The sequence below is a fragment of the Sander vitreus genome, chromosome 4 (genome assembly GCF_031162955.1).
Source record: "Sander vitreus isolate 19-12246 chromosome 4, sanVit1, whole genome shotgun sequence".
In the NCBI taxonomy this organism is placed as follows: Eukaryota; Metazoa; Chordata; class Actinopteri; order Perciformes; family Percidae; genus Sander; species Sander vitreus.
The window spans coordinates 18137497-18165089 of NC_135858.1; the positions used below are offsets into that span (position 1 = coordinate 18137497).

The window sequence follows — 27593 nt, forward strand, 5'->3', positions numbered from 1 at the left end:
CTTCGGCCAGGATGTGCTTCTTCTCCTCGCTGTGCGCGAGCGAGAAAAAGGGGGAGGGTGGTGGGAGGGGCTGATGTTGGCTAGTGCCGAGTTTAGCACTTTGTAACATGATCCGCGCACACCACGGAGAGGCCGGGCTCTGCGGTCCTTCATCCTGCCGTCCCACCGCACCACATGGAGACTGGATAGAGCCACAGTGAACGGGGAATGACAAAGGTGGACCACCTTCCTCTGTCGGCTGGCTATATGAACCCGCAGAGCATCAGCATCGACTGACACAGCAAAGGCAAACACAGAGATGAGGGTGACGGGGAGTAGTAGCCAGCTGCTACCAGTGCTTATTGCGGTCTGCGTCAAACCTCTCGCTCCTTCAGAAGATAATGCCCTCGGTGCCTCTTAAGGACTTTCTGGGTTTATTATTTGCTTGCTGCAGGGGTCCATGTCAGTAGCCTATCTCGTGGGGAAAAGTCCAGCAGCGGGACAGTGATGGTCACCCCGTCTCCAGCCTCTCAGTCACTCTCAGCATCTGCACTGTAAGGAGAAGCTCGTTCTGCCTGGGGGAGTGGGCTTGTGAAGGAATATGCAGAGATAAAAACAATTGTTGTTGTTGTTTTTGTTGCTGCTGCTGCATACAAACCAGACAGAGCCTTAATTGGATTACCGGGTGTTGTTGTTTACCAACATGAACTCGCTGTTTTTCTCCGACACTCCGCCCGGGCCGATCTGCAACGTCCCCACCGGGTCGGGCGCGGTGACCAGCGCACTGCGAAATGACCTGGGCTCCAACATCCATGTGCTGAAAACCCTCAACCTGCGGTTCCGCTGCTTCCTTGCCAAAGTCCACGAACTGGAGAGGAGAAACAAACTCCTGGAGAGCCAGCTGCAGCAAGCTCTGCTAAAAACGCAGTACCGCCACCTTTACGCCCGTGATGTTGCCGTGCAGACGGACGGCCCCGATTCCCGATTGCCGGGCACCATCTGGAGTTTCACCCACGTCCGGAAGCAAGGGGAGCGCTTCGAGACCCTGCGCGGGCCCGGGTTATCGTGGTCGCATCCGGACGGAGTTGGGGTCCAAATAGACACCATTACCCCAGAACTGAGGGCTCTGTATAACGTGTTGGCCAAAGTCAAGCGGGAGAGGGACGAGTATAGGAAAAAGTGAGTAAAGACAGATGTTAAACTAGCGTGCATGTTGATTGATAGATTATTTCCTCTGCAAAGCTGGCAATCTTTATGCATGGATAGCCTACATCCTTATATTTGACCATATGAATCATTTTGCATGGGAGTAGCAAGAAGGTAACAAGGCCCTGAAAGAATGTTGCTCTGGGCCCCCTTTTCCTTTCTGGGCCAATATCATCACTCCCCTCACATCTATACACAGAAATACGATTAAAAATGAAATTAATTACATGTATCACAGACACACTTAAAGCCTCTGTGGAAATGTTACTGAATATGTAAGTGGTTTCTGGTTAAGCCTACATCATAGTCCACACTGCAGGCACTCACTGCCAGAAGTTCAAGGGCTAACTTATTGAATGTAGATGTAGCAGTTTATAAGCCGAGAAGTTGTTCTAATGTAATGCTTTATTAAATCAAGACAAATAATCAACATTGCTCTTAAAGATAGGCTCGTTTTTAACACATAACATTTTCACAGTAGAGCTGAAAAGATTAGTCGATCGAGAAAATGAATCAGCAAACTATTCTGATAATCGATTAATCGTTTATCATAGTTATTATCATTTATCATCGTTTATCATTTTTAAACAAAAATGTTCTCCAATGGAATTCACTGCTTTTCTCTGTTTTGAGTATCGTTGGGGTTTGGACTGTTGGCTGGACAAAACAAGACATTTGAAGACGTCACCTTGGGCTGAGGGAAAACCTGATGGGCATTTTCACAGTTCATGACGTTTGCAAATGATTAATTACTGAAGCGGTTGCAGAATTGATCAACTCAGAAATGATATCTCAGTTGGTTGAGAGATCTGGGCTGTTTTCATGTGCCCATCACTGTGTGACTTCTAACTTATCAGTGTGACTTTTTGCTGTGGGTGTGGTCTGTCAATGTCACCAGACGCTCATCCGGCAGTAGGCCTATAGTGGAAATATGACAGACGTGAGGTAGTATTTCACATGGAAGATATCAGAGCTGAGCTCAGCGTTTAACAAAGACGTTTATTGTGAATTAATCTGATCCGGTGTCTTCTGAGGAAATTCCTTTGCATGGCTCAGTCTCCTCCAATTGTTCTTCTTTAGACACATTCATGAGAACTCACTGCAGCGTGCCCCGCTGACCTACGTCACTGCTGGCCCCCTTGGCTTGCTACTGGAGGGAGACAGGCCAAGCAGCCGCCTGCTTCTGTTTGCTGCCATGATTCAAGCAGAGAGGCATTTTAACAGGCCTCCATCTGCTCGGTGAGGTCGGCTATGACGAACGCTGACTTCCCTGGGAGTGCACTGACTCAGTGACACAGAATGCGTGTGCTCTCCCACTCCTCTGGGAAACTGGATATCCTGTCCAGTCATTCTCTGTAACACCAGCATATCCTTTTTTTTTGTGCATTTTTGCTTGAGAAGATGGAGGCCAGTGACTGGGACGGCAGCCAAATTAAAAACTGCTGCAGCTGAAATCCAAAATTTTAGACCTCCTTTGGCAAATATGGGAGCTTTTGACTTTATAAGTCATTGAAACAGCCATCTCAGTTGCTTTGTAATCAGGATTTTAGCTAGCAAAATACAGAAAGCTAATGCACTTTCTTTCGAATGCACATTCACTCATAAAGCCTATATTATAAAGCCTATATTAACTACTCTAAATAGTGGCTGTTGAGTAGACGTTTCATTCAATTTTTTTTTACATCGGTATAGGTGTTGTAGGTGTTATGTGTGTTCACATTTTTCTTTAATGACACAAGTATCAAAGTGTCAAACATGTTCTTTATATTACAGTATATACATTTTCCATCTAGAGAAGTGAGAAACAAGACACATTTCTAGTCTCTTTTTATTACCCAGTAATCACGGTAATCAATCTCTTTCTCTGCCTTTCACGTTACTTCTCTGCTCTGAGCTCAATAGTTGCATCACTGCTGAGTTCACCTCCCAGTTGTTTTCTCTCCGTTGTCCAGTTTAAATCCTCTCGACTATAGTCACGTTTCAGCATTCAATCCCCGAGCCCCATCCTGCCATGCCTTTTCTGGTCTGTAATCTTTGTGTTAACGGCCATTCCTTCGTCCTTCACCCCCACCCCCCACTCCCCTCCTCTCTGTGTCATGCAGACTGCTTAGTAAGGCATCCTCAATCCCAACAGAGGCCCCCCCTGTTCTCCCACACTGCCCTGGTGATTTATTAAAGCTTTACGAGTTTGGACACACATAAGGAGATAGATGGCCAGCTGGTCCATTTCTGATTTGGTCACTTGCATTCATAGTACTCGGTTGTTTTCTCTCTGTCATTTTACAGTGCTCCTCTTTCTGATCAAGAGACTATTATCTTAGCCTGAGGCAAAATGGTGTGATTTATCACACATTGTTGTTTATAACACAGTCACTCATGAGGTTCAGAGGCTGCTTGAATACATAAAAAGGCTAAAATATATTTACCAGAACAATAAAGAGGTATATTATGGGCCTAGAAATATGATGGAACAGGATGGCAGGATGTGCACTCAAGATGAAACTCATGACATTATGTAATAAATAAATACATTTTAAGTTTTTAACCTCTTGAACTCCAATTTTCCCCTTAAATTACCCCTTAAGTAGCTTTAAAGTAAAACAATACACTGTTCTAACTTCTAAACAACTGTAGTGTAAGCAAGTATAAACCTATGCAACATTATAGCAACAAATGAGTGTCATTTAAAAAAAAACCTCAAGAACTATTCTGTGTACCAACTTTTTTTTAACTTCTCTCTTCAGACAAAAGTTACTAAATCACATTTGAGTACCTTTTTCAGATGATTTGGCTTTATTTTTTAAGGGGTTATAGTATTTTTTATCGATTTGTCTTACAAGTGGAAAAAGTGCAATTTTGTCGTAGACAAACATCCTGTTTATTTCCATTCAGATTGTCCTCTATAGTTATTACAGTAGCAGTTTTTCTGAGCAGAAAAGTTTATTACTCCAAAAAACCTTAATTGACCTTGATTGTATTTCCAAAACAGCTACACTCCATTATACAACACCCTTTTGATAGAGAACAGTCTTGTTCTTTCACAGCTACAGGATGTATTTGTGAATCTGGAAAAGCTCTTTAACCGATTAAGTCCACATTCTTAACTAATTTATCAGATTTATCGCTATCAAATGAAAAAGTGTGCTTGATCACTCACACACACACACACACACACACACACACACACACACACACACACACACACACACACACACACACACACACACACACACACACAGAGTCCCTCTCTCTCTGTCCAAGCATAGGCTGCATAAATCAGACAGACAGCTTATATGAGTGTCCACTCAGTGCCACAGTGTCTGGCCTGTGGGGTTACATACCTCTCACACTGACAAATGAGCGAGCAAGGGAAAATGGGTAAGGTCAATGCCAGTGCTTTCATCCACACTGTTTTTATGCCACTGTCTTGCATCACTGTGAAATGTATCACTTGGGGGTTACTGAGTCTCTACCAGTAATTGCCACCAGAATGCGATAGTGCTAAAAATGTCATGAAAACAGTGGCTGGCATTGACGAACAAACTAAGCAGTCTGCAACCAACTGTATGTTAATTAAGAAGAGAAGCTGTGGCTGTCTGCCTGTGACAGCATCCTTTATGTGGACAAGTAGGCAAAGTGCACATTTGTTTAGTATTTACATGTTATACTGTTGGTGCAGAGATATTGCAGACAGCTTTATCTATTATGCAGATTACTGCACAGACTAACAGACAGCAGTTGCTGCACTTGTGCTAATATGCTAATACGTTTTCAAAGAGCTGTATTCGGGGTGGTTATTTGCTTATTCCAAAGAACACAGAGCACAGTATACAAATGACTGTAGTTTACATGTATTTCTGTGGAATGGAGGTGCTGTAGGAGGCAGCTTTAAGACGATTGCACAGACAGAAAGAAATAGATTAGGATTATTTATATTATTATACAGTTTTTAAGGTGCAATGCAGTGTTTTAGACATACTGTAGTGCTAAATGACACATCAGACAGCTACAACCTACGCCCCAGTTGGGGACTTGAACCAGAGATCAGTGCTCTGGCCTCTCCTAATTGGTTGTTTATTTCAGAAATAATTCCATTATTTCATCCAGCTAACAGAGGCCAAATAACAGTCCTGCTGGATGACAACGTGAGCGAACCAGAACCTATAGTGCAGTCTCGGGGCCTCCTGGGCATGTTCTTTCTGCATGAATAATTCACATACAGCTGAATTTAGCTGCGTGTGGATCAATGCATTGAGAATTCACTAAAGACAGTTTTCTGAGGCTTTGATCTGTCTTCCTGAGATTAAGAGAAGTGAAAGGCAGAGCTGAGCATCTCTTTTGAAAGTAAGATTCAGGGTTGTTGCTGACTAAGTACAGGGTGAGGTAGACCGTGATGTCAATACTGTAGGCTTTGTGTTTTAAATGTCATATTTCTCCACAAACAAATGTGCTGCGCTGATGAGCTCTTCAGGCAATGTCTGTCTGTCTGGTGCTGACCTGGCCTTTGTATAATCCAGGCCGTCTATTCAGGAGAGGGATTTTCTTTAAGCCGTCACCTAGCACCAAGGCTCCAACCTCCAACCAGCCCTGCACCACATCCTGGCATGCAGCCGCCATACTGAACTGGGGCCTCTCAGAGTGGAAGACTCCCTGCTGCTGAGAGAGAGAGAGAGAGAGAGAGAGAGAGAGAGAGAGAGAGCGATCAGTTCACTAAAACCACTGAGCTCCAGATTATAGCCTATATTGTTTCTTTCTTACTCCCTCTTCCTGTCTGTGTGGTGCACTTTGATTAACCTCACAACATGCTTTTGAATTTGTAGTACCATTATAGGTCTTTATTTTATTTATTGCTTGGAGAAAGTATTCATTTTGTAGATATCATCATCATCATTACAAACCTGGATTGTTGTCAGTAGAAACATTTAAAGATATATCTTTTTCTTCTGTGCCATTGTTGTCCAAGAACACATCAAGGAGCCACACTGTTGCACTGGTTCTCCATCACGATATCTGAGGGGTCCTGAGATGATTAATACGTTAGGATAAAAGAAAATAAGCATATTTCTGCAACACAAAATGTTACATTCTTCTGGCTTTCCTCAAAACTGTGTATTTTTTTGTGAAATAGTAGAGCATTTTATCTCTTTAATTAATGAATCAATCTGAGAAGGCAACATCACTCTGGCTGAACTCTTCACATTTCATAGACCTATGCAGCTTGGGATGAGGGGTCATTAGTAGGCGCTGTTTGGTAATAAGGGTCACAAGCCAAAAAGGTTGGGAATACACCAACGATGTATTATTCCGCAGTTAAAAATAGTCCCCAACAAATGTACTAATGACCTCCTTTTAGAAACATTTGCTAAAAACTACAGTGCCCCGCTGTTTTATACAATGACTGAGGCTTTTTTCAATCTGATTCTTTATATTTGTGACAAGTTTGCAAGGATTTACATCTTCAGTAGGAACCAGTGGTTTGAGCCTAAGCACCACAGACAGGGCGGGAAAGGTGAAAATTATTGAGAGACAGAGTAACGCATTATTGGTGTTTTGTGTTTTTTTTTATAGGATTTGTTGACAATAAGAAAAATATAGAACAATGCCAGTCTCATTCTTTAAGGAACATAGTTGTCCATGGACCCAGATCATTATTAAGACAAGAAGAAACCAGAACAGTGGTCTCTCTCTATGTCCGTATTGATCTGACTGGAAAATCTGGGCGATACCATGACAGGAGTGTGTTTCCCCCTCTGCTTCATCATGCCTTTGTTCTCTCTGTGCTTGTGTCTGGAGCTGCTGTGCTGTGCAGCTGTGGTTGATTATTCAGGGTTATCGATACAGCTGAGAGCAGTGGCGCATTGCCATATTTATAAGTGCAGAAATGCACCTGTCTTTCGTAAGCACTGGCTGCATAGGGAGAGTGTACTGTACCTTAGGTTTTGGTTGGTGGATTGTTGTAGCAGCTGTGGCTTGAGGCAAAGCAGGAGACGTACAGTTTGATAGGCCAAGTAAATATCACTGCTAAGTCCATAATCATCAGACCTAATCCTTATTTACACCTTATAATTTAGTGTATTTGCCTTTCTGTTCAGACCTGCTCAGTTTGATTAGCTTTTGCACCTTTTCTAAAGGCCTGGATGTGCTGACACAGCATCCTGACTTAATAACCACTGTACTTCAAGACCTTGTTATTCCAGAGGAAATGCTTTTTTGCCAGGCAGCTTAAAAAACAAACACACTTCTTTGAGCAGTATATAATGTCAGATAGCAGGGTGGCGTGCGAGAGTCTTCACAGGGTAATAAATCTACGTCTGCGTTATAACATGCTTGTCCTTAATGTAACCCAGATGTTTCTCTCCTCAGAGCTCCTTGGAAATCTTAATGTAGTGAGAGATGGAGCGCTTTAACCTCCTGTTGCAGCGTTTTGGTTATGGCTCTCGTAGAAGCGATTGTATCATGGTAAAGACACAATTGGTGATCCATATGCAAACAAAGTGGACTAGCCAACACATGTGGTGTTTTATAAAAGTGAGAGGTTTGTTAATATCACTAATGTTTGAAATGTATTTTATATAGCGAAAGATTTACAGATTGGGTCTTTAATACTGTTGTGTTGATTTTCAGTGTACATTTGTATCACACATATTGCATTCCCTTTATCGGTTTAGGGCCTTTTTGGTTCATATTTACTGATTGTGCCGATAGCTGTTTTCCATCTTTACATCCTTCAAAGCGTTGATTTTCTACCTCATTTAAGCAGAAGAAAATATATGACATACTGTACATTGAGGTTCTCAAAACCAAATTTCCCCCAGGCCGCTGGACAGGTTTTTGATGTTGTTGTTTTTTACAATGAATTGGAAGCATCTTGCCGATCCCTCTCCTGTCCCTTGTACCCTGCATACTGCTCCAGTACTGTCATGGCATTGTATCCCCTAAGAACAGCATCATCCTTACAGCTGACAGTTAACAGTCACCTTAAACTCAACATGAAAAATATAATCAATTGTCCACCTCAACCTTTTTTGAGGGTTTAGAACAAGACATTTTGTTATTTTTGGTGTGAGGTGGTAAATGAAAGTGCTGTTGGTCGCAGCTAAGGTGTTTGTGTTGACAAGTTGTAAGCTTGCTAACTGTGATAGAAAGTCAATTTTTATATAGGCTGCAACTCTCTATTATTTTCTTGATTAAATTTGTATAAACATATTTTTAAAAATCACAGTTTCCCAAAGTCCAAGGTGCCATCTTAAGATCTTTTATCAAACCAATAGTCCAAAACTCAATGATATTCAGTTCACAATCATAAAAGCAAATTTGAATGGCTGGAACATGAGATTTCGATGATTTAAAACAATCAACTAGTTGATTAATCAACTAGAATTGGCTGTGGTTCAGGAGGTAGAGTGGGTCAGATTGGTTAATTGCTGGGTTTGTTCCCTCCTGTCCCTGAGCAAGACACTGAACCCTAAAGGTCAGCACCTTGCATGGCAGCTCGCTGTGCTCAGTGTTGTGAGTGTGTTTGAATGGGTGATTGAGAGCCACATTGTAAAGCACCTTGGATTAAGGCACTATATAAATGCAGTCTATTTACTGAAACTCTAAATGGTAAAAAAACCAAAACACAATTCACTCTTAACATGCGGGGTAGTTTCAGTTCTATTTACGTGATTAATTGAAACATAATTTTGGTCAAGAAACCAGATTTTCTCTAAATGGAGCGTGTGCAGTTTTATAGTCACTCCTGGGGTTCTTCCTCCAGGTGTGTCTACCCAGAGGTACAAAAGACATTTGTTTAGTGATGATCACACAAGCTCTATTATGTCTCACATAATTTGACCTAACACACCCTGGCCGGTGAGGATTTGTGCCAGAAGTGAACCTCTTTATCTTCTTTTCTTCTTTAATGTCACTCCCAGTGCAACTCCACCCTAACATGGCCCGGGCATGCAGACTGTTGTTTGTGCTCATATTATTGTGCTCTTACAGGGAATCTCACAAATCCAAGTAATTTGTCAACCAGAACATCCAACTTAAAGCCCCCTCCATAGTAGGATTGTTAAGAAGGATCTCTTTAGTGAATCGTTTTTACCTGTTATTCCTTTGGAGTTTTGTGCAGATAAATGTTTTATACTTGTACTGTATGCTAAGTCAATAGCCAGGGGCTCAAACTATTATGTTGGCACTATAATGTGGACTGCAGAGAAAGACATCAGTGGGAAAACAACTACACAGCACAGTGTGCTTTGTAGGATGTGGGGTGAGGTCGCTTTGCAGTGAAGATTGCAGGGAAAACTGATTTTCTGCCACCCTCCCTCCCCCTCCCCTTAAGCTGCTGATTACATTAATAAGCAAATGATGAACTTTTGTTCCTGCGTGTTAATATCATCTATGCTTGTTGCTTTTTAGTGAGTTTTGAGAGAGAAAACAAAGCAATATTATTTATAATTTGTACATAATGAGATAAGAAATAGTTATAAAAACTCACTTCCCATGTGCTTGTCAGTCATTCTTACTTAGTACTTAAGAAACTCTTGTTGACAGAAACACTTTTGACTTCCCGCCAGTTCTGCCAGCAAAGACATTTAACTGTCAAGCATTCTAAACAAACCATTACGTTTGGGGTGGTTTCACAGTGGCAACACCTTTGCATGTCCCTACAAAGATTTATCATTAAACAGTTTGAAAAGTTGCCATTATAAACACTTACATAAGTTCCTTTGAAAAGCAATTATCAATATTATATATTTTTTTCAGGTTGCTCTCAGGTCATACCTATTAGTTGGAACCGGATGGTAATTACATTTGAACAGTGAACACCTATGTGTTTGCCTCCCCTCTAAATGGTTTACAGCTAACCAAGCATCAGCATCCCTCAGGCCAGAGAAAAGAGGGCTAGGACAGGCTTTGGGAGTTAAGCAATTAGATAATGCATGTGCGCAGTGCAAACACGTCAAGCTCACACCCATATTGTCGGGGAAAAGTCAGTGTGGCATCGTTATGGGGCCGGGTTAGGACGGAGGATTAGACATGTTACAACATTGGCTCCCAGTTATCTGCCAGTCCATCAAGGGAGGATCCACTGGTGTCATACCAAACCCTCTATTTAGATAGATGCTTTGATCAGTGTAAAACAGTTTGTCATAGTCTTACCTTGTTCCAAAAGATGTCAGAAACGATTTCAGATGTCAAACAAAAAGATTTGTGCAGGCTGTATTTTTCTTTTTTAATGTTGCCGCCTTGTTGTGATGCAGCTAGCCCATGTTGTACATTAGTTTATTTTGCCTGAACTTGCTTCTTAGGGCTCATTTAGTGTTGAAAAGTTCTTCCATTGAGCGAGGATTTAAGTAGATGGCATATGAAGTTTTAGTCTGCTAATGACTGATGAAAATCCCCTGACACAAACAAAGCTTATAGAAGCTTCATCCTTGTTTGAGTGTGTAGAAACATACTGCTGTTGCAAGAACTTTAATTAAGAGGTAATTGTCTGGTTTAAAACAGAGAACATTCATCAAACCCACAGATTACATTTCCCAGTGCATACAACCTCTCATCCTCAATGTTAATGCTATTTTATCCAATCTGTTCCAAACATGCATTATATCCCAGACTTTGAAAAGTGCATACCAACTGATATTGTTCTGCTGGAAAATGTACCAGCTTGTCTAATGAAACATCTCCAAAAATACTAACAACTTTCAAAGCCTTTAGATAAAAGCGAGATTGCAGACCGATTAAGAGAGAAGGGGAGGGAATGACCAGTTATTTAGGATGAAGTCCTCATATTTCATAGTGAAGCTGAACTTTTTTGTTCACTGTAGTCATATTTTACAACCTGAAGGTCTGAAGTTCAGCTTCAACCAGCCTGGTTTATTGGAAGTTGCATAAGACAGTAGGTTATAAGGAAGAGGCTGGGTGTCATTGATCATACACCTCCACTCCAGCATGTATAGGCCTAGTTACTGTGAATTTCCATGCTAATAATTTGACTGAATATTTCCCTGAGTTGAATTCATTATAAAAAAGTACCACTTTGTTAATCCATTTTCCTCTAGCTCCACCATGAGGTAGACGTGTTTGTTTTTTATCTCAATATCTCAACAACTATTGCATGGATTGCAATGAAATTTGGTACACACGCTCATGGTCCCCAGAGGATGGATTGTATAACTTTGATTCGCTGATCTTTTTTTCTAGCACCATTATCAGGTCAGTTTTGTTTGTCCACTATTTAAACTACTTAAACTCAGAACATTCAGCTGTACTTTGTGTGTTTTGCTAATTAACAAATGTTACAATGCTGACATGTTACAATCTAAGCTAAGATGGTAAACATTATACCTGCTAAACATCAACATGCTAGCATTGTCATTGTGAACATGGTAGCATGCTGGCACCGCTGGTCCCAAATACAGCCTCACAGATGCAAGGCTGTAGACTCCTAGTCTTGTTTTTGCTGCTGTCAGACCTGTAACATACACATGATCCAATGTAATCATGATACATTAAGTAGAGAGTCATCATTTAGAAATAAGACAGTTGGACAAACAAGAAATATTCTGTAACATTAGATCTATCCACACCTCTTTCAGGAGTATTTAAAATGCTTTTGTACTCCATGATGTCACCAATAAATAAAAAGTTCTCCTCTTGAAAAAACAAGATTTCGAGAAATCAATCGAACAATGACAAATACTGCCATCTGTATTAGCAACTAGCACAATTTACTCTCTCCCTAAGGGGCAATGATAATGGTGGCTTGGGAAAATGCCTGCGGTCACTTAGCAACACCGACATTCTTCCTGCTTTGCCTGGTGGTATCTGTGTCCTGTCTGGGTTAGGAGGGCTATATTTAAGTCTGGCCATGCTTGTGGAACATAAAGCAGAGGAATCATCTGTCAGTGAGTGATGATCCTGCCCGACATCTTTGTGCGCAGTTTACATGATTGGACCAGCCAGGAATTCATTTGAATGCACTTCCGATGGCACGGTTTCCATGGACACAAGATGGCTTGAGAGGATGGGGGACCTACTGGTCATACCTCCCCCCTCTCTCAGGAAAGCCTTACATTGCTCACTATTTCACATCTCTGTGCCACAGATACTTCTTCCCATCACGCTCCTCCTATCCAGCTAAGATTATTGGAAGAATCTGTTCTGAAAGTAAATTATGGCCCCAGATTGTACACTGTATAATTGCACATAGAGGGTGTGTAATGCTGGTGGCATGGAGCAGACATTATATAGGCACCTATAGGGATCCATGGAAGGAATCACATGCAGTCTGGACTCAGATGTGATTTGTCAAAGCTGTCAGTGGGCTCTTTTCATATGAGCAGCTATGTGGGTGTTTGTCCTGCATGTAGCCAGATGTATTGATTCTTCAATCTGTTATCATATAACACTTCCTGTTTTACTATTACCTGCCCTCAAGACAATGAATTGTAATGGCCCTATTAAAATCTTAAGTGTTTAGAGAGAGATTTCTATTTTGCAAAGCCTTGCTTTAGAAAAGGCACATGACGATTTGTGTCTTCACAAAAAAACATTATTATTGTTATTTAACACATCAGGTGTAAGTAGGCTGAGGATTATAGGGTAAGGTATACTAATGATTGGAATTTGATAATATTCTTGCATATTGCATATTAGTATTGTTAACATAGACTGTAGGGGTGCACGATTCAGAAAATGTCACGATTTGATATTGATTTTTAGGCTCAAGATTCGATTCAAAAACGATTCTCGATTCAAAAACCGATTCACAGTATGTAAATGTAGTTAATTTTGTCATGTGATTGCAGTAGACAATACCATTTTTTATTTTTTTTAATTTAAAAATATGAATCGATTTTTGGAATTCTATGAATCGATTTTGAATCGGTAGAGCTTGAATCACGATTCGAATGTGAATCGATTTTTTTGCACACCTCTAATAGACTAGCCTGACAAGCCAGACCCACATCAAGATGGTCTGGGAACTCACCATTGGCAGGACTCAATCCGAGGGGCGGTATAAACGGTTGTCTTTCAAATTACCTCTGCACACAATAGGATAGTGCTACAACCAACCAGAGCAACGAAGAAGGTAGCATAGCTAGTTGATAGATTAAACTTTTGCTGTATCCGGTCGGCAAAACGCCGAACACATCTTCCTTTTTAAAGAATGACTTCAGTGCCATTCTTTGTTCTTTTCTCAAAGAAAAGCTTAACTCCAAGTCTTCCAGAAGAACGCTGTTCCCAGCAGCAGCAGCCAAAAGCCCGCCCACCGACTCTATACACGATGTGATTGGCCTGACTAGAGTTTGGTTTTTCCAGCTCGCAAGCCAACAGAGAGTTCCTAGACCCCCTGGCTGCAAATTACATTTGCTGCCGCTAGGGTGCGTCTAGATTTCTAGGCTACTAATAGACTGTATATAACTGATAATAATTTGTTTCCAGTTACCTCCAGTAACCCATACCTACTCTGATTTGGGCAAAACATTCCCATATACCCGTATATCACTTTAGACTTATACAACACAGATAAATCTATAAATTAAAACAATATTACTTATAAACATGTTAGAACAATGGAACAAAAATAAATCCCAACATAAGTATTTATTTGTGTATGTATGTATTTTTGTTGGGGATATAGACATGCATAAACAGATCAATATATGCACTCCGTTGCCAGTTTATTAGGTACATCTAGCTAAAACTAATATTGGTCTAGTCCAGGAGAGAGGTGTTGATTAAACATTATGGTCCTTTTGGAGGTTATAGTTTGTGCTGCTGTTGAACTGTATTGTATTATACTGAGAGGTGTTTGTGTTATTTAGCCTACCTTCATTGATATAACTGGTAGGCTAAATAACTGTTAAAAAATTTCTGGTGTATTTTGACACCAGAAATGTGTTAACACCAAATAGTTTGAGGAATAGCAGAAACTTGAGGGTGGAAGTTGAATGAATTAATTAAAAGGGTTGTAATAAAGTCTTTAAAGATTTGTGTTTATAGGTTAATCCGCTCTAAGACATAGGATCAGTTTTTAAGCTTGTAATTTCATGTCTGGTTACTGAGAAATTCCACTCAGTAAGTAACACTTTCCAGTACATGGTATAGTTTAAACAGGGTGCTGTCTGACTCAAACTTTTATTTGCAATGAGTAACAGAGGCTTTGTTGAATGATACGCAACCACACCTCAAAGTTTTCCCTGTGCTCCTTTTGCTATTTACTGCAAAATCAATTCTCCTTTGGTATTTACCGCCTGTTGCACAACAGATATTTGGGACTTGAACATCAGGTCATTCAAATAATAAAGATCCATTTGACACCTTCAAGATATAATATTTCCTCATTTTAATTCTGGCAGCTATAAATCAACCTCCTAGATTAAATAATTATGAATGTCATTAAAAACTATCAAGCACAGGAACATTAGTGCAACAGATTTGGATGTGTTCATGTGGTGTCCTCTGGCACAGTGATGGGAAAACACTGAGGCAGCTCGCGTGCAAACTCCCAGACATACCATACAGTGCAGGGAGTGTTAGTTGGCAGGCGCTGTAGGAATGCTATTGTTCAACAGACAAAAATCGTATGAGAAAATGTCTATTTGATGAGAGACACTTCATTTTTCTCCCTGTTTTGCACCGCAGTATCCTCTTAAATCACTGTTTTTCACGTATTTTTCTTTTTACATCCATTGAAAAGTGAATTTTCCTTTTTCTTCATTCATTTCATTTGCTACTTAAGTGCTACTGTAGTTAATCATGCAATACTGATTTAAGTAGTCAATTACCTTGTATTCATTCATTAGATTGGGTAATAACCCAAAAACAAAATAAAGATGATTCATTCTGTACAGGGCTTGGAAATTAGATACTATCTTTATGTGGCTCTAAAAGAATCTCCATAATTCAATTTTGGCTTTGCTAACTATCTATTTCTAGTTTATTTTTGCCTCCCAAAAATGGAAAAGAAACCACTGAGTTTATTACAGCAATTGAAACACATCTGTAACACCGCACAGTTAGTTTTTGATTTATTAGAGCCAAATTACAAAGGATGTGTCTAGCAGTCGACAAATGTCTATGAGTTGACACAGGCTCCAACCCTCCTGCTGTCTTTGTCCTTGTAAGGAGACGCCGGGTGTGTTCGTTTGACTGAGTCACGCCAAAGGTACAGGAAAACCAGAACCAGTGGCCAGATAGAATGCTTTTGCTATGTGGTTGTGTCATCTTTGTTTGGATTAGCCATTTTTTTATCTGGATGCGTCTTTAAAACAGACGGTAGTTTTCCATTCGACTTTTATGGATTGCTGAATTGTAGCTGCTCCAAATAATGTGGAAGCAGTTGCTGTGTCAATGATTTCATTACCTTTGATAGATGACATAAATGGCCTTGACATATTGTTGACACAGGGAGGCTTTCCCTCCACCAGTAGGTCGATTTAATCATGTTGTCCAGTTATCACCTCCGGTATTAAAGAAAAGGATGTGGTGATGGTTTCTTCAGGAAGTGACAACACAAGTGAGTGCAGATGCTGTGACAAACAGATTTGTGTCTGCAGAGGATGTGATGCAGTTGTGAACTCCAACGACCTGAGCAGGAGTCCTGCGGCAGACAGGCGGAATGTTGTGGACACAGTGAAGTAGCTTTGCCAGCATTTTTAGAGGCTTCAATCACAGTGTGAGCTGGCACGCCCTGCCAAAGAATACAGTACTTCTCCCTAATTAGACAGTGTACATTGAGTGGGTCCTGAATGGAAACAAGGCTGCGTTTTGTTGAGAAAGTGAATCTCTAGTGACGCATGTTGTGATACCAAACCGACTTTTGGCTGTGTTTATGGTCCTCCATGGTAAAGGAATGCAGTAGCGGTCATTAGATGTCAGCTTTCACCCAGTAAACATATATGGTCAGGCATGCGCTACTTACACCAGTAGGCCTACACACACTGGCTCGCCCAGTCTCTCTCACACACACACAGAAAACCCCTTCTCTTTCCTCCACTGTCGTCGTCCAAGCGGCCCACAGTGGCTCATCCTCACATGGGTGTCTGACACTTACTTCATATTACTGAATTAGTTCCTTATTCATTCTGAACCTCTCTGAGCTCTCTTTTGGGAAGAGTCCGTGACTCAGCATGCCTGCATTCTCATATCAAAGGGAACAAGATGAGTAGGAGCTCACTGATGCAGTACAGGCTGAGCGTTCCTTGTGTGCAGTACATACTGCAAGGCAGCTAAAGAGGCTTCTAATTTTGTTTTTACATAGCTGCCATGGCGCAGATGAGTGATAGGACCTGTCAGGAGAGGGAAAGAGAACTGTTACTAATCATAGCTTGTAGCCTATAAGGGTGGGGGTGAGGGGGGGTCTGGCACTTTATTTTAGCCATCCTAGCGCTATGGCTCTAGAGATGGTTCATTGATCCAGACTGAAATATCTCAAAAACTATTAGAATGATTGCCATGGCATCCATGACACCCTCAGGATTAAATTCAATCACTTTTGTGATCCCCTTGCATTCTCATCTGCCTCAGCTGTATTGGTGCTACAGCATGCTAATGCACTAAAGTAAGATGGGGAACATAGTAAACATTATACCTCCATAACATCAGCATTTTAGCATTGTCATTGTGACATGAGCGTTTAGCTCAAAGCACCGCTGTGCCTAAGTACAGCTTCATAGTAAATGGCTATAGACTCTTAGTCTTGGGTCATCTTATATTGCTTACAAATTGACTAAACCAATAATATGAGCTGCTTGTTTTAGTCAACTTATCTGCCCTACTGGCGACTATGATGTGATGAATAATTCAGTCCTTATCTTGGAATTACTTTACACAGGGGTCCGTAGTCTTAGCACATGTTCAGATCTATCTGTGTAGGTTTTTTTAATTGTCATCAGTGAGATCTTGTAACTCACTCCTGAGCCATTATGAGGAAAGAAGCAGTAAGCATAAAGGAATTCAGGATGCAGCAGAGATAATCCACCATTTTGAGTGTGGTAAAGCTCAAAGGTCTCTCTGCAGTCATTTAAAGGTTTAAAAACTATTCATGAGCAATGTTTGTTGTGTTTGGAAAAGGATGGAACTCCATTCTCTCTATAGTTTTTTTATTGAGGCAGTGGGATTGTAAAGATGACCATCCAAAGGAGGAAAGAGACAAAAGATTGGAAATAAGGAGGGAGGGATGGGTAGTGGGTGTAAACCCACATTGTCAAGGGCATTTTGTAATCAGAGATAGGAGTATTATCCCCACAAAAGTACCATTAACCTGTCTAGTGGCCCTCATGGGATGGGGCCCAGCAGTAACTGACCCACCTCTGTGCTCTGTGTTGCAGATGGGAGGAGGAGCTGTCCAAGCGAGAGCAGCTGGAGTCCACGGTGGAAACCATGCAGCAGGTTGGAAAACATCCAAAATAAAATATATTCCACTAACATGCATAGCTATTTAAAGTCTTGGCAAGGGCCATTTACCACATCAGGCAAGGAGCACAAATATGATTAGAGGAAAAGCTGTGTGTACACATACCATTTCAAAAGTGATGCATATACATACATCTATATATAGTTCAGTTCTTTGTGGATTTTTATTTTGTGTGGACTTAGCAGAGCTGGGCTAAAAGCAGCATTAGGATTTCTGTCAGATTAGAAAAAACCTATTACATACCCATCAGGAGTCTGTTGGTTTAGATCTAGATATAAACATCAAATATCACAAGCAGTCTACCATTATGTTTCTGTTCAGAGCAGGCAGAGGAAATAGATGTAGAGGCAAAATCAATTTAAAGTGTTGCACCTTGAGGCTATATCACAAGGCATCCCAGCTGGTGTGAGTACCCCGTGTGGTCAACATCCTTTCCTCTCTCTGCTTTTGCACAAATCCTTCAGCGACAGCATGCATGTTTGTCTTGGATTCTGGGTCAGCAAAACCCCAGATAGGGAGGTGGAGTGCCATCCCACGGGGGCTTTAACCTTTTAGAGCACACAGGCAGGTGCCGCTGCGTATGGAAGAGCTGGAAATCTGTTCAGAGATAGTAAATTCAGTGCAAACAGCCATTTATTATGAAGGGCTGAGAGCCAAAGGGCTGTTACCATGTGCTGACTTAATACAGTTAACAAAAAGTGGCACTCCTCTAATGACAGAATAAAGTCAATAGGGTTAGTCATCCTTTTACATAGTCTTTGTAAAATTCAGTCTTCAAATTGCTGAGCACATGTTTACTAGTTAAAAAGGATGTAGTTAGGATCTTAACATTTTGTCAATGTAGTGTAGTAGATGAGGGTGGTCCAGATGTTTTGGAAGACAACATTTAAAGTTGAACCTTAAAGGTAATGTTTGACATCTTGGTATACACTGTTATTTGCTTTCTTTATCAGTAGATACATTTCACTCATGTTTGTTCGACAAATATGAAGCTACAGCCAGGGGCCGCTTAGCTTAGCTTAGTTTAGCATAGCATAGCATAGCATAAAGACAGGAAGCTAGGGTAACACCTAGCCTGGCTCTGTCAAATGGAAACAATATCCGCCTACTATGTTGAACTATACAGTTTTGGCTTCTTGGACCTAAAACACCCAAATCTCTGTGTCCTACCTTCTTGTATGTTCAGTTAACACACATGTAAGGATTCTACATGGTTACCTTTCCTTTCATGGCTCCAGATCCAGTTTTAAAACACCTTGAGTATCGCTAAATGCTTTCAGCAGAGGCTAACATTTGCATTATCTCAGTTATATGGTAATATGTAAAAGAAATTAAACCATGACCTTTGGGTACTCAATCATAAAAAGCTAAACAGCAACCAATATGAAAATGTGTAACCGTACGCTTTTTTTGATTGGAAGGGTCTTATCTTAATGCAAGTCTTTTATGTGTGTTATAAAGTTTTATATTGAACTTAAGTTCATTGAGGGTGAGCCTACTCCTCTAACCCTAATAGTATCTTTGTTTACCGGTTATGTGTCTTATTTTAATTCCCTCAATGTGACGTCCTCTAAGAGCGCCCAGGAGTCAACCGAGGTCCAGGATGAGCTGAGCGAGAAGGTGGACAGACTGAAGGCTGAACTCGTGGTCTTCAAGAGTCTTATGACTGATGTAAGTATTTGTTCAGTGTTAGGGTGATGTCACCATCACTTCCCCAAGTCTGATAAAGCTTTCACAACATAGCGAAAGTGCTGTGTTATCTTCCATACTCAAAGCAATCATGTTAAGCGTTCCAACAGTATTTGAAGAACATTACTAAGCATCATTCTGATAAAGGTCATTCATACAGGTCTAGATTAAACAACTAAACACACACACACACCCTTCCTTCCCTGCTTCCTTCCTTCCTTATTTGAGAAGAATATATAATGCCAGAAAGTCTCCAAGACAAGCATTCATTGAAAAAAGCTCAAATAGCAGCTGTAGATCAAGTGCACTTCCTGTTCTGTACAGCCGTGTTTTGTTCTGCGGCAGTTCTGCTCAAGTGTGATATACCCTTATAATATACTGCAATGGGTCCAATCACAGCTAGTGCTTGCTCAGGAATAAATAAAGTCAGATACTGCTTTTGTTTTTTGGTAAAGCTTTGTTTACCCTGTTTCTCTCCCCTTTTGGCCTCTGTACATTGTTGATTTCTATTTATATCATTTTCTGTACTTTATCCCTGATGTGTGAATCCAGAGACGGGTAAGCACCATAGAAGTAGTAGATTTGTTAGGTTAGACTTTAGTGGTTAGGCATCTTATATTTTGTGCTCTAGGTATGGCTCGTATTGTTAGACTTTCACTGTAGCAGTAACAACCAAGATATATGTGACCTATTTGCATGATCCATATCTGCCCTACCAAATGTTGCATAATTATTGAATTGAAAAAATTATGATGAAAACTAATAGCTTAGTATTCTATATATTAGTGCTGTCAAATGATAAAAATATTTAATCGCGATCAATCGCATTAATGTCATAGTTAACTCGCAATTAATCACAATTAATCGCACATTTTTATCTGTTTTAAATGTCCCTAGATTTCTTTTTGTCCAATTATTTTTTCTCATTTTAATGCTCTTATCAACATGGAAAAGTGGATTGGCTTGCTTTGTGCTTTTGTCGCCTGGCTTTGACGAGGGGGCGGAGAATCCGCATCAGCTGTGTGCTTGGCCATCAAGTGGTATTTCAGACTGGACGTGCTGCGATGATAGCTCAGTTCACAACGACAAAACACTCAGATCACTTTGGTCTTGTCAATGGAACCATTTGGCAACTTTTTAAAAGTAAACTTTCCATTCAGAATCTTATTGGCATCCATTTCGGCGTCTCACACTCGCCATCCACTCAAAATGCAACGTTAGCCTACTACTCTGTGGCTGGCTCGCAAGCCCAAACAAGTGTGTGTGGCGTGCTTGTTGTTTTGTTTCCGGTCCAGCTAGATCCGGTTTGGTGTTGTAGTTTTTCTAACGTTACTAGTTGTTGCAACAGCATGTGAAAAAAACTACAAAGTTTGCCAAGCCAAAAAGAATGTTAATCTCGGCCAAAAAAAATGGACGCCGTAAAAATGGGTTTGTGTTAACGCCGTTAATAACGCGTTTAACTGACAGCACTACTATATATATATTATTTTACAGATAAAACAAAATATGTGACAAGATCACAATTAAACAAAAAGGCCATTATATAGTTAATGATAAAATTGCATCTTAGGGGGTAACATAAAATGACATCTTAAAAGAGCTGTCATATTGGGCGCCTGGGTGGCTCACCTGGTGGAGCGTGCGCCCATGTACAGAGGCTCAGTCCTTGATGCGGTGGCCGTGGGTTCGATTCCGACCTGTGGCACTTTGCTGCATGTCATTCCCTCTCTCTCTCCCCTTTCATGTCTAAGCTGTCCTGTCACAAATAAAGGCCTAAAATGCCAAAAAAAATCATCTTTAAAAAGAGCTGTCATAAATATGATATATAATGAACAGTAAACATTTAAATACTACATGTATGAAAAGTTAATGGTCGTCAAATTCACCATTAAAAGTGCAAAAGATAAACTGATGGACATGATTTCACCCACACTTACTTTGTTCATTCCTTGTGACTGAACCGACTGAACCAACATTATATGACCAGTATGATCAGTTAATGGCAGCCAGCTTAAGTTCTTCGCCTGCCACAGTGATTCAACTTCACATACTGTATGTGTGCATAATGTGTTTGGACTGCACATGACATCTGAAACAACTATCTTTACCCATGCAGCAAATGTCTGACCTGGACACCCAGATCCAGGAGAAAGCCAGGCGGGTGGACATGGACATCTGCAGGCGAATCGACATCACGGCCAAACTGTGCGATGTGGCTCAGCAACGCAACTCAGAGGACATGTCGAAGATGTTCAACGTCAGTCCGGCCCGGTCGCTCCCAGAGAAGGTGGGTACCCATCTGATGTTTCACTGTTTGACAGTAAAAAAATATGAATTTTTCTGTGAAGGTAACAGTCAGCACTCTATAAATGTAATCAGAGCTGCCAGTGGCTCAATGTGTGTAGTGACTGTTTTTTTTGTTCACTGGCTGATCATAAACTCAGTGACCCTTCTAAAAGTTCAGGAATGAATGCATGCATGTTCACAAACACACACAAACATATAAACATACAGAATACTTACGGTAGTGACTCTTACATATACACACACACACACACACACACATACACACACACACACACACACACACACACACACACACACACACACACACACACACACACACACACACACACACAGAAAAGTGAAATGCTGATGTGGTGACTCTTCGCTGCACACAAGGTTATCGCATTGCGCCGACAGTGCTGGCTAATGCCTGAGTATAAATTCACTGTGAATCAAGCTGGTGGCTTCTCTTATGTTAGCCTATATGTTGCTATATAGTATATCAATACTTTCAATAGAACTGCTTATATTTACAGTATTTATAAAGGAGTGTCCACACAGAAAGTGTCTCAGCTGTAGACCAATTCAGAAAAGTTACTATGAGGATGAGTGCTGATGATGATCAAACAGCAGTCGTTTTCTTCGATAGCGCATATTTATTTGCTAAACTATGTGCTAACTGAATGAATAAACTCTGTGATCTTTCGTCCGATCCAGGTTTGCCGTGGATTGTCAAGCAACGTGTGTGTTTTATTTATTTGTGTGCGCGTGTGGGTTTCGCAGGGTGCTATGGCCTGCTGCAGGAAAAAAGAGCGTAAAGCCATATCCGATGAAGAGAGTTCAGAGATGGATGCTGAGCCCAGCCCTTCAGAGGAGGACGCCCCCGGGTCTCTCAACATCACAGACGAAATGAAACGCATGCTCAACCAGCTGTAAGCAACACACTCAGACACGCATACACACACACACACACACACACACACACACACACACCTAAATATTACCTGCAGTTACACCATACCAGTACATATGTTGTTTAGATGGAATGGCGTCAATTGTGTATTCCTCCATTTCACTCTAGTGTTTATATATGGAGTAATATACAGTATGCTGATTCAGCAAACCTCAGCAGATATAAGTACTGTAGGCATGCATTTGCTTTATTAAAATCACAGTAGTATTTTTATGGATGCTCTAATTGTTTTTACTCTCAAAAATATTGGCACTAACCCTTAAACTATTTTCAAAATAAAGTTCAGTGGCTGCTCTTGTTTTCCATAAACTCTTCCTTCCATCCGTTTGTCTTCTTTATAAGCACATCTTCCTCTTTGCTTGTGACCTTTGCTGAATCTGGTAGCTGTTATACTTGTACTTTCCTCTCCTCCCTCCCCCCAACTCTCTCCTGTTCTTTCCATTCTCGCCCTTGTCCCTACGCAGACATTGTTCAGATAACTCCTTTGTTGCCAGGCGCGAGACGTTTGAAATTGACGACGACTGCGACAGTTTGACGTGGGAGGAAAACGAGGAGACTCTGTTGCTCTGGGAGGACTTCACAAACTACAACATGCCGTGCACCATCACCGCAATGCCCGGCACAACCGCCGGCCCTGCCGATGGCAACGGTGAAGCCCCTGATCCAGTGAGTCCTGTCTGCATTGATGGTCCTTTTGCACAGAGTATGGTTTTCAAATACATGCAAGGCAGCGTGTAGATCACTGCTATGGGTGCTGTGTCAGACATTTACTCATGCATGATGGATGAGATCTCTGTCTGTGCTCTCTAAGGACTCCCAGGATGGAAGTCTTGGCAGCCTCATTGATGAGACAGAGTCACTATTTAAGACCAGAGAGCAGGAGTACCAGGAGACCATTGGCCAGATCGAGGTAGGCAATCTGTGTGTTGAAAAAAAAAAAAAGACTTGCAAGCACAAAGCAAGATTAAAGCATATCAAAAGCATAAACATTGATGGACACTAATGGGGGAACTACTCACATTTAAAATTGTGGATGGTGTTGAAACAGCTCCAAAGAAATCTTTGGAAAACATTTTGATGTCTATTTGTGAAGTTAAATCTGCAGCGACATCCAACGTCGCAGTTTGATTGACATTCACATATATTGTATAATTTATGTGTATATGTTTGTATTAGGGCTGTCAAACGATAAATTTTTTTAATCACTGAATTTCTATAGTTAATCGTGATTAATCGCATATTTTATCACATGATTAAAATTCTATTATTTTGCATTTCAGAACAGTTTTTAAGTACATATTAACAATCGAAAGCAATTTTTACCAGTGTATCTTGATTGGGAATCAAATGAATGCAAAGAATGTTACTTCATTAACTTGATTTTAAGATTTGTAATTATTTATTTACTGTAAACAAAAGAAAAATGTCTGATTGTCCTGCCTGTTTAATCCGTTTCCCTTCTCTTAGTTGGAATTGGCCACAGCAAAGAGTGACATGAACCGACATCTGCACGAGTACATGGAGATGTGCAGCATGAAGCGAGGCCTGGACGTTCAGATGGAGACCTGTCGGCGAATGATTAAAGGCGGCAGGAACTCTCCCTCTGTCAGCTCTGTGGCCAGCAGCGACTCAGGGAACACAGATGAGATCCAGGATGAGATTTCAGACAAGGACGCGGAGGCTGAAGTCCCTGTTAGTTGATGGCTGCGTAGACGGGCGCTGTCCTATCTCTTCCTGAACTCCCCTTGTTGTCACAGGGGTCAAATGTGTATAGAGGTCCACCCTGCTAGAAAGGTGGAGCAACCTAAATCTGGGCCTATTTGACCTGTTAAAGTTCTGATGGTCGTGCTAACTGATGCAGACCCAGAACTGAACTGGTGCTTTTATACAATTTCTGTTATTTAGGAAGTGGTGGGGGCGTCTTTGCTTCACAAAGAGAACAGGTGCAAATAGAGTCCGAGCTGTGCTGTCTTCCTCTTCACATCATTTTAGGGGAGAGAAAAAAAAAATTCTCTAATATTTTAAACTGGCTGAGAAGTATTTTGTACAAATTCTTACCCTATTAATGTCCTTTAATTCTAAAGGAATTGAAAATAGTACATATTGTGCTCCTCCACATAGCATTCACAAAATATACAGCCATCTTTACATATATTTTTTAATGTTTCATTTAGATTGAAAAATGTCTGTGCACCTGAGTTGGAACACTATTTAGTTGTTGTTTGCAGTCCAAATTCAACTGTTGGGGGTTTAAGTGTCTTCTGCCAAGAAGACAAAACAAGGATTGGAGATAAATGTTGTTAGAGTTCTGGTGGTTTCTGAGGGAACTCTGCAGAGTTGCCAAAGTTGACAGAGGAAAGGAGCACAGCCTTTTGATGCATCAGTGCACTACTCAAGTTCTATGCAATTTAGCTGGCCTTATTTTTGGACTGGCTTTCACCCTTCCTTGTTTCTCTTCAAACCAATACAATTAGCCTTTTAAGCAAAGCAGGTGTTTTCTATGTATCTCTTTTTTTGTGTGTGTTTGAATGTGGAATAATCTTAGTATGGGACATTTGTTTTTTTCGTGGACACCAACAGTAAAAACTGGAACAGTGCCCCCTCAACAAGGGACTAATATATTCATTCATGATTATAATTGTCAACATCTGCCAGATGCTACTGAAACAGGCAGTGTATTGTTGTGGTTCTGATGTACCTTATTGAGGAAACATCGTTCTTGTCTTGTGCAGTTTACTTTGTGAACATCAAGACATTTTAAATGGCTAAAATCCAATCGTTTTTTATAAAATAAATCAAATTAAAGTTATCAAAGCCAAACAATGCCCTCCAATGTCTTAAGCAAAACCAAAGGACACATTTTGAAAAGCTTCCTTTTTCACATAATCTTCATAGATGAAAATCTTTCTTTGTTCATGTGTAATTTCATTAAGAGCTGTCACCTGCTGTCCTGCAGGGGTATTTATGAATCCTACTATGGCCACGCCCTACGAAGCAGCTCGATTGGTTGGGGTTAGGCCTTGACCTCGAGTGCATGGACGCCTGGCCAATAGTAGTGTGTGAATGCTATTGAAGGGCGGGTCTTGGCGTGGCCATAGTAGGATTCGTAAATACCATACGCGTCCTGCAGGGGACTCTGTTCCAGACGGGTTGCACATCCTGCTTTGTCTCTTCTGAATCGGGGCTTCAAGTGTCAGACTGTACATAGAGGGCTGTAGGCATGTGATCGTATACCCCAGAGGCCTTTTTATTCTTATTAAGTCTCTTTGCAACAGATTGAGATGTCTCACGATTTCGCTTTTCAGTGCTCTCGCTGGATTAGCGTAGAAACCGATTGAAGCATGGGGACCGAAGTGATCTTTTTATCATCTCTTTGTAATATAATGTAAGAACGGTTAGCTGGATCAAAGATTAAGTGCTACTTCTTTCTTGAAGTTTTACAGAAGCAGAATGTTAAAATGCAGGCCTTTTGTTATTGCAGCATGTTTGTGTGGAGAAAATGAACTGATTATTTTTTTTTATAGAATCCTTTTTTTTTTTTTTTTTTTTTTTTTTTTTTACTAAATAGCTGCAATGCAGACTGTGTCGATCCTAATCATTAATTAATTGTATTTGTGGCAAAACATTTTATTTTTCACTGTTTTGTAATCATTCTATGTTAAAGTGTGTTATTGTCGCCATATTCTGCTTTTATTAATTTCGCAAGACTATTAAACTTGTTCCAGACATTTTGGTCACTTATTGACCATATCAGATCACCCATTAAAAAAACTAATTGACTATGTAAGACAAGAGGAAGGAACAGCGTTCCTCACAGAGACCTTTCATATCCTTTTATGTTTTATTTTATGTGACACCAGCCTGATAAGTAACAAAGAGCCATTCTTGTATTGGTACTGTACTTTGTATCGACATCAAACGCTTTATTTATTGAGTGAGTTTATTGAGAGTAATATCCGGTAACGTCAGGCCTAACATCACAGTTCCCTTTTCCTTGTTTAAATTAAAGCCCACATCACACCACCATCATCACATTAACCAGCTAAGTAGAGCAAAGTGTACAGTAACATGACAAAGATGTAAATCAATCTATGAATACTACTGGAGAGTCTCAGTGTTGCCACCACCACCACACGTGTTTTTAGTTGGCAGACATTTACCAGATTTTTATTTTTTTATTTTAAGTGTATTATCTCCATTTCTTCGACATCCAGTTGATAAAACTGGAGCAACCCTCCTTGATGAATGTAGCTTAATTGGAGGCATCCTCTAAAGACCTTACAGGTAAAAGCTGAGCAAAACAAATGTAGCTGTTTAAATCCAGGGATATATGGTGTGCTGTTATTGGAGACCTCGGTATGTATTGCTTTACTAAACGGGTTCTTACCTGAACAACTTACAGTATGTGACTGAGATGTATGTAAATTAGGTCTGTCTGGATGTGAATGTTTCATACTTAAAGGGTTTGATATGATTGGTTTTTATCAGTGTGGCGCTGGGATTACATGGTTGTGTTAACTGTCGTGTCAGTATACAGTTTTAGGCTCACGTTCATCGACATACCTGTCTGCTGTTACATGTCATTATTTCTTATATTTAATTTCATGACCATGACGTGGAGATAAAAGGTGCAGCAATACTTGCAATATTGTATTGGGTACTGGTCTTTTTCTTTCATTTGCATCACAGGAAGCGTGCTGTTGGTTTAATTTTAAGAGGTTGATTTGTCTTCTTTAATTTAATTGCTGTTCTCTCTTAGATTTGTTATTATTTAGTTTAAACTATTGATACAATGTATTCATGTGGGTCTGGGGCAGATTGGTTCAATATTATGAATGTACTCATATTGGATATTGGGGGAAAATGAAATAAAATGGTGGATTGGATAAAAAAAAAAAAAAGAAGGCTAATTTGTTGTTTGTAAAAACTCATATAGTTTCTTGGTCATCAGAAGACCACTTTGTATTGTTTAGCAGCCATGAATATACAATTATAATATGGTATATGGTAACTGTTGGTAGCAATTAAAAAAAAAAGTTTCTACAC

The 27593-nt window shown here is 40.4% G+C and overlaps 1 protein-coding gene across 2 annotated transcripts; it reads left to right on the forward strand.

Moving 5' to 3' along the window:
* The first annotated feature begins 97 nt into the window (after positions 1 to 97).
* iffo2b (intermediate filament family orphan 2b) lies at positions 98 to 27463 on the forward strand. 2 transcript variants are annotated; one of them, XM_078248828.1, is made up of 8 exons: positions 98 to 1158; positions 17514 to 17574; positions 19175 to 19270; positions 21405 to 21575; positions 22358 to 22506; positions 23012 to 23213; positions 23359 to 23457; positions 24015 to 27463. In XM_078248828.1, exons 1-8 carry the CDS (start codon positions 683 to 685, stop codon positions 24246 to 24248), a joined length of 1488 nt encoding a protein of 495 aa, XP_078104954.1. In that variant the 5' UTR covers positions 98 to 682; the 3' UTR covers positions 24249 to 27463. The 2 variants fall into 2 exon arrangements, with proteins under 2 accessions (XP_078104954.1, XP_078104955.1); XM_078248829.1 differs by having other exon boundaries at positions 99 to 1158; positions 23042 to 23213.
* The last annotated feature ends 130 nt before the right edge of the window (positions 27464 to 27593 follow it).

What these genes read in the sequence shown, in the direction of transcription:
- iffo2b (XM_078248828.1), top strand. Translation starts at nt 683, where the DNA reads ATGAACTCGCTGTTTTTCTCCGACACTCCGCCCGGGCCGATCTGCAAC. An exon ending in AAACGCATGCTCAACCAGCT is followed by an intron (nt 22,507 to 23,011) that starts GTAAGCAACACA and finishes GTCCCTACGCAG; the next exon opens with ACATTGTTCAGATAACTCCT. An exon ending in AGACCATTGGCCAGATCGAG is followed by an intron (nt 23,458 to 24,014) that starts GTAGGCAATCTG and finishes CCCTTCTCTTAG; the next exon opens with TTGGAATTGGCCACAGCAAA.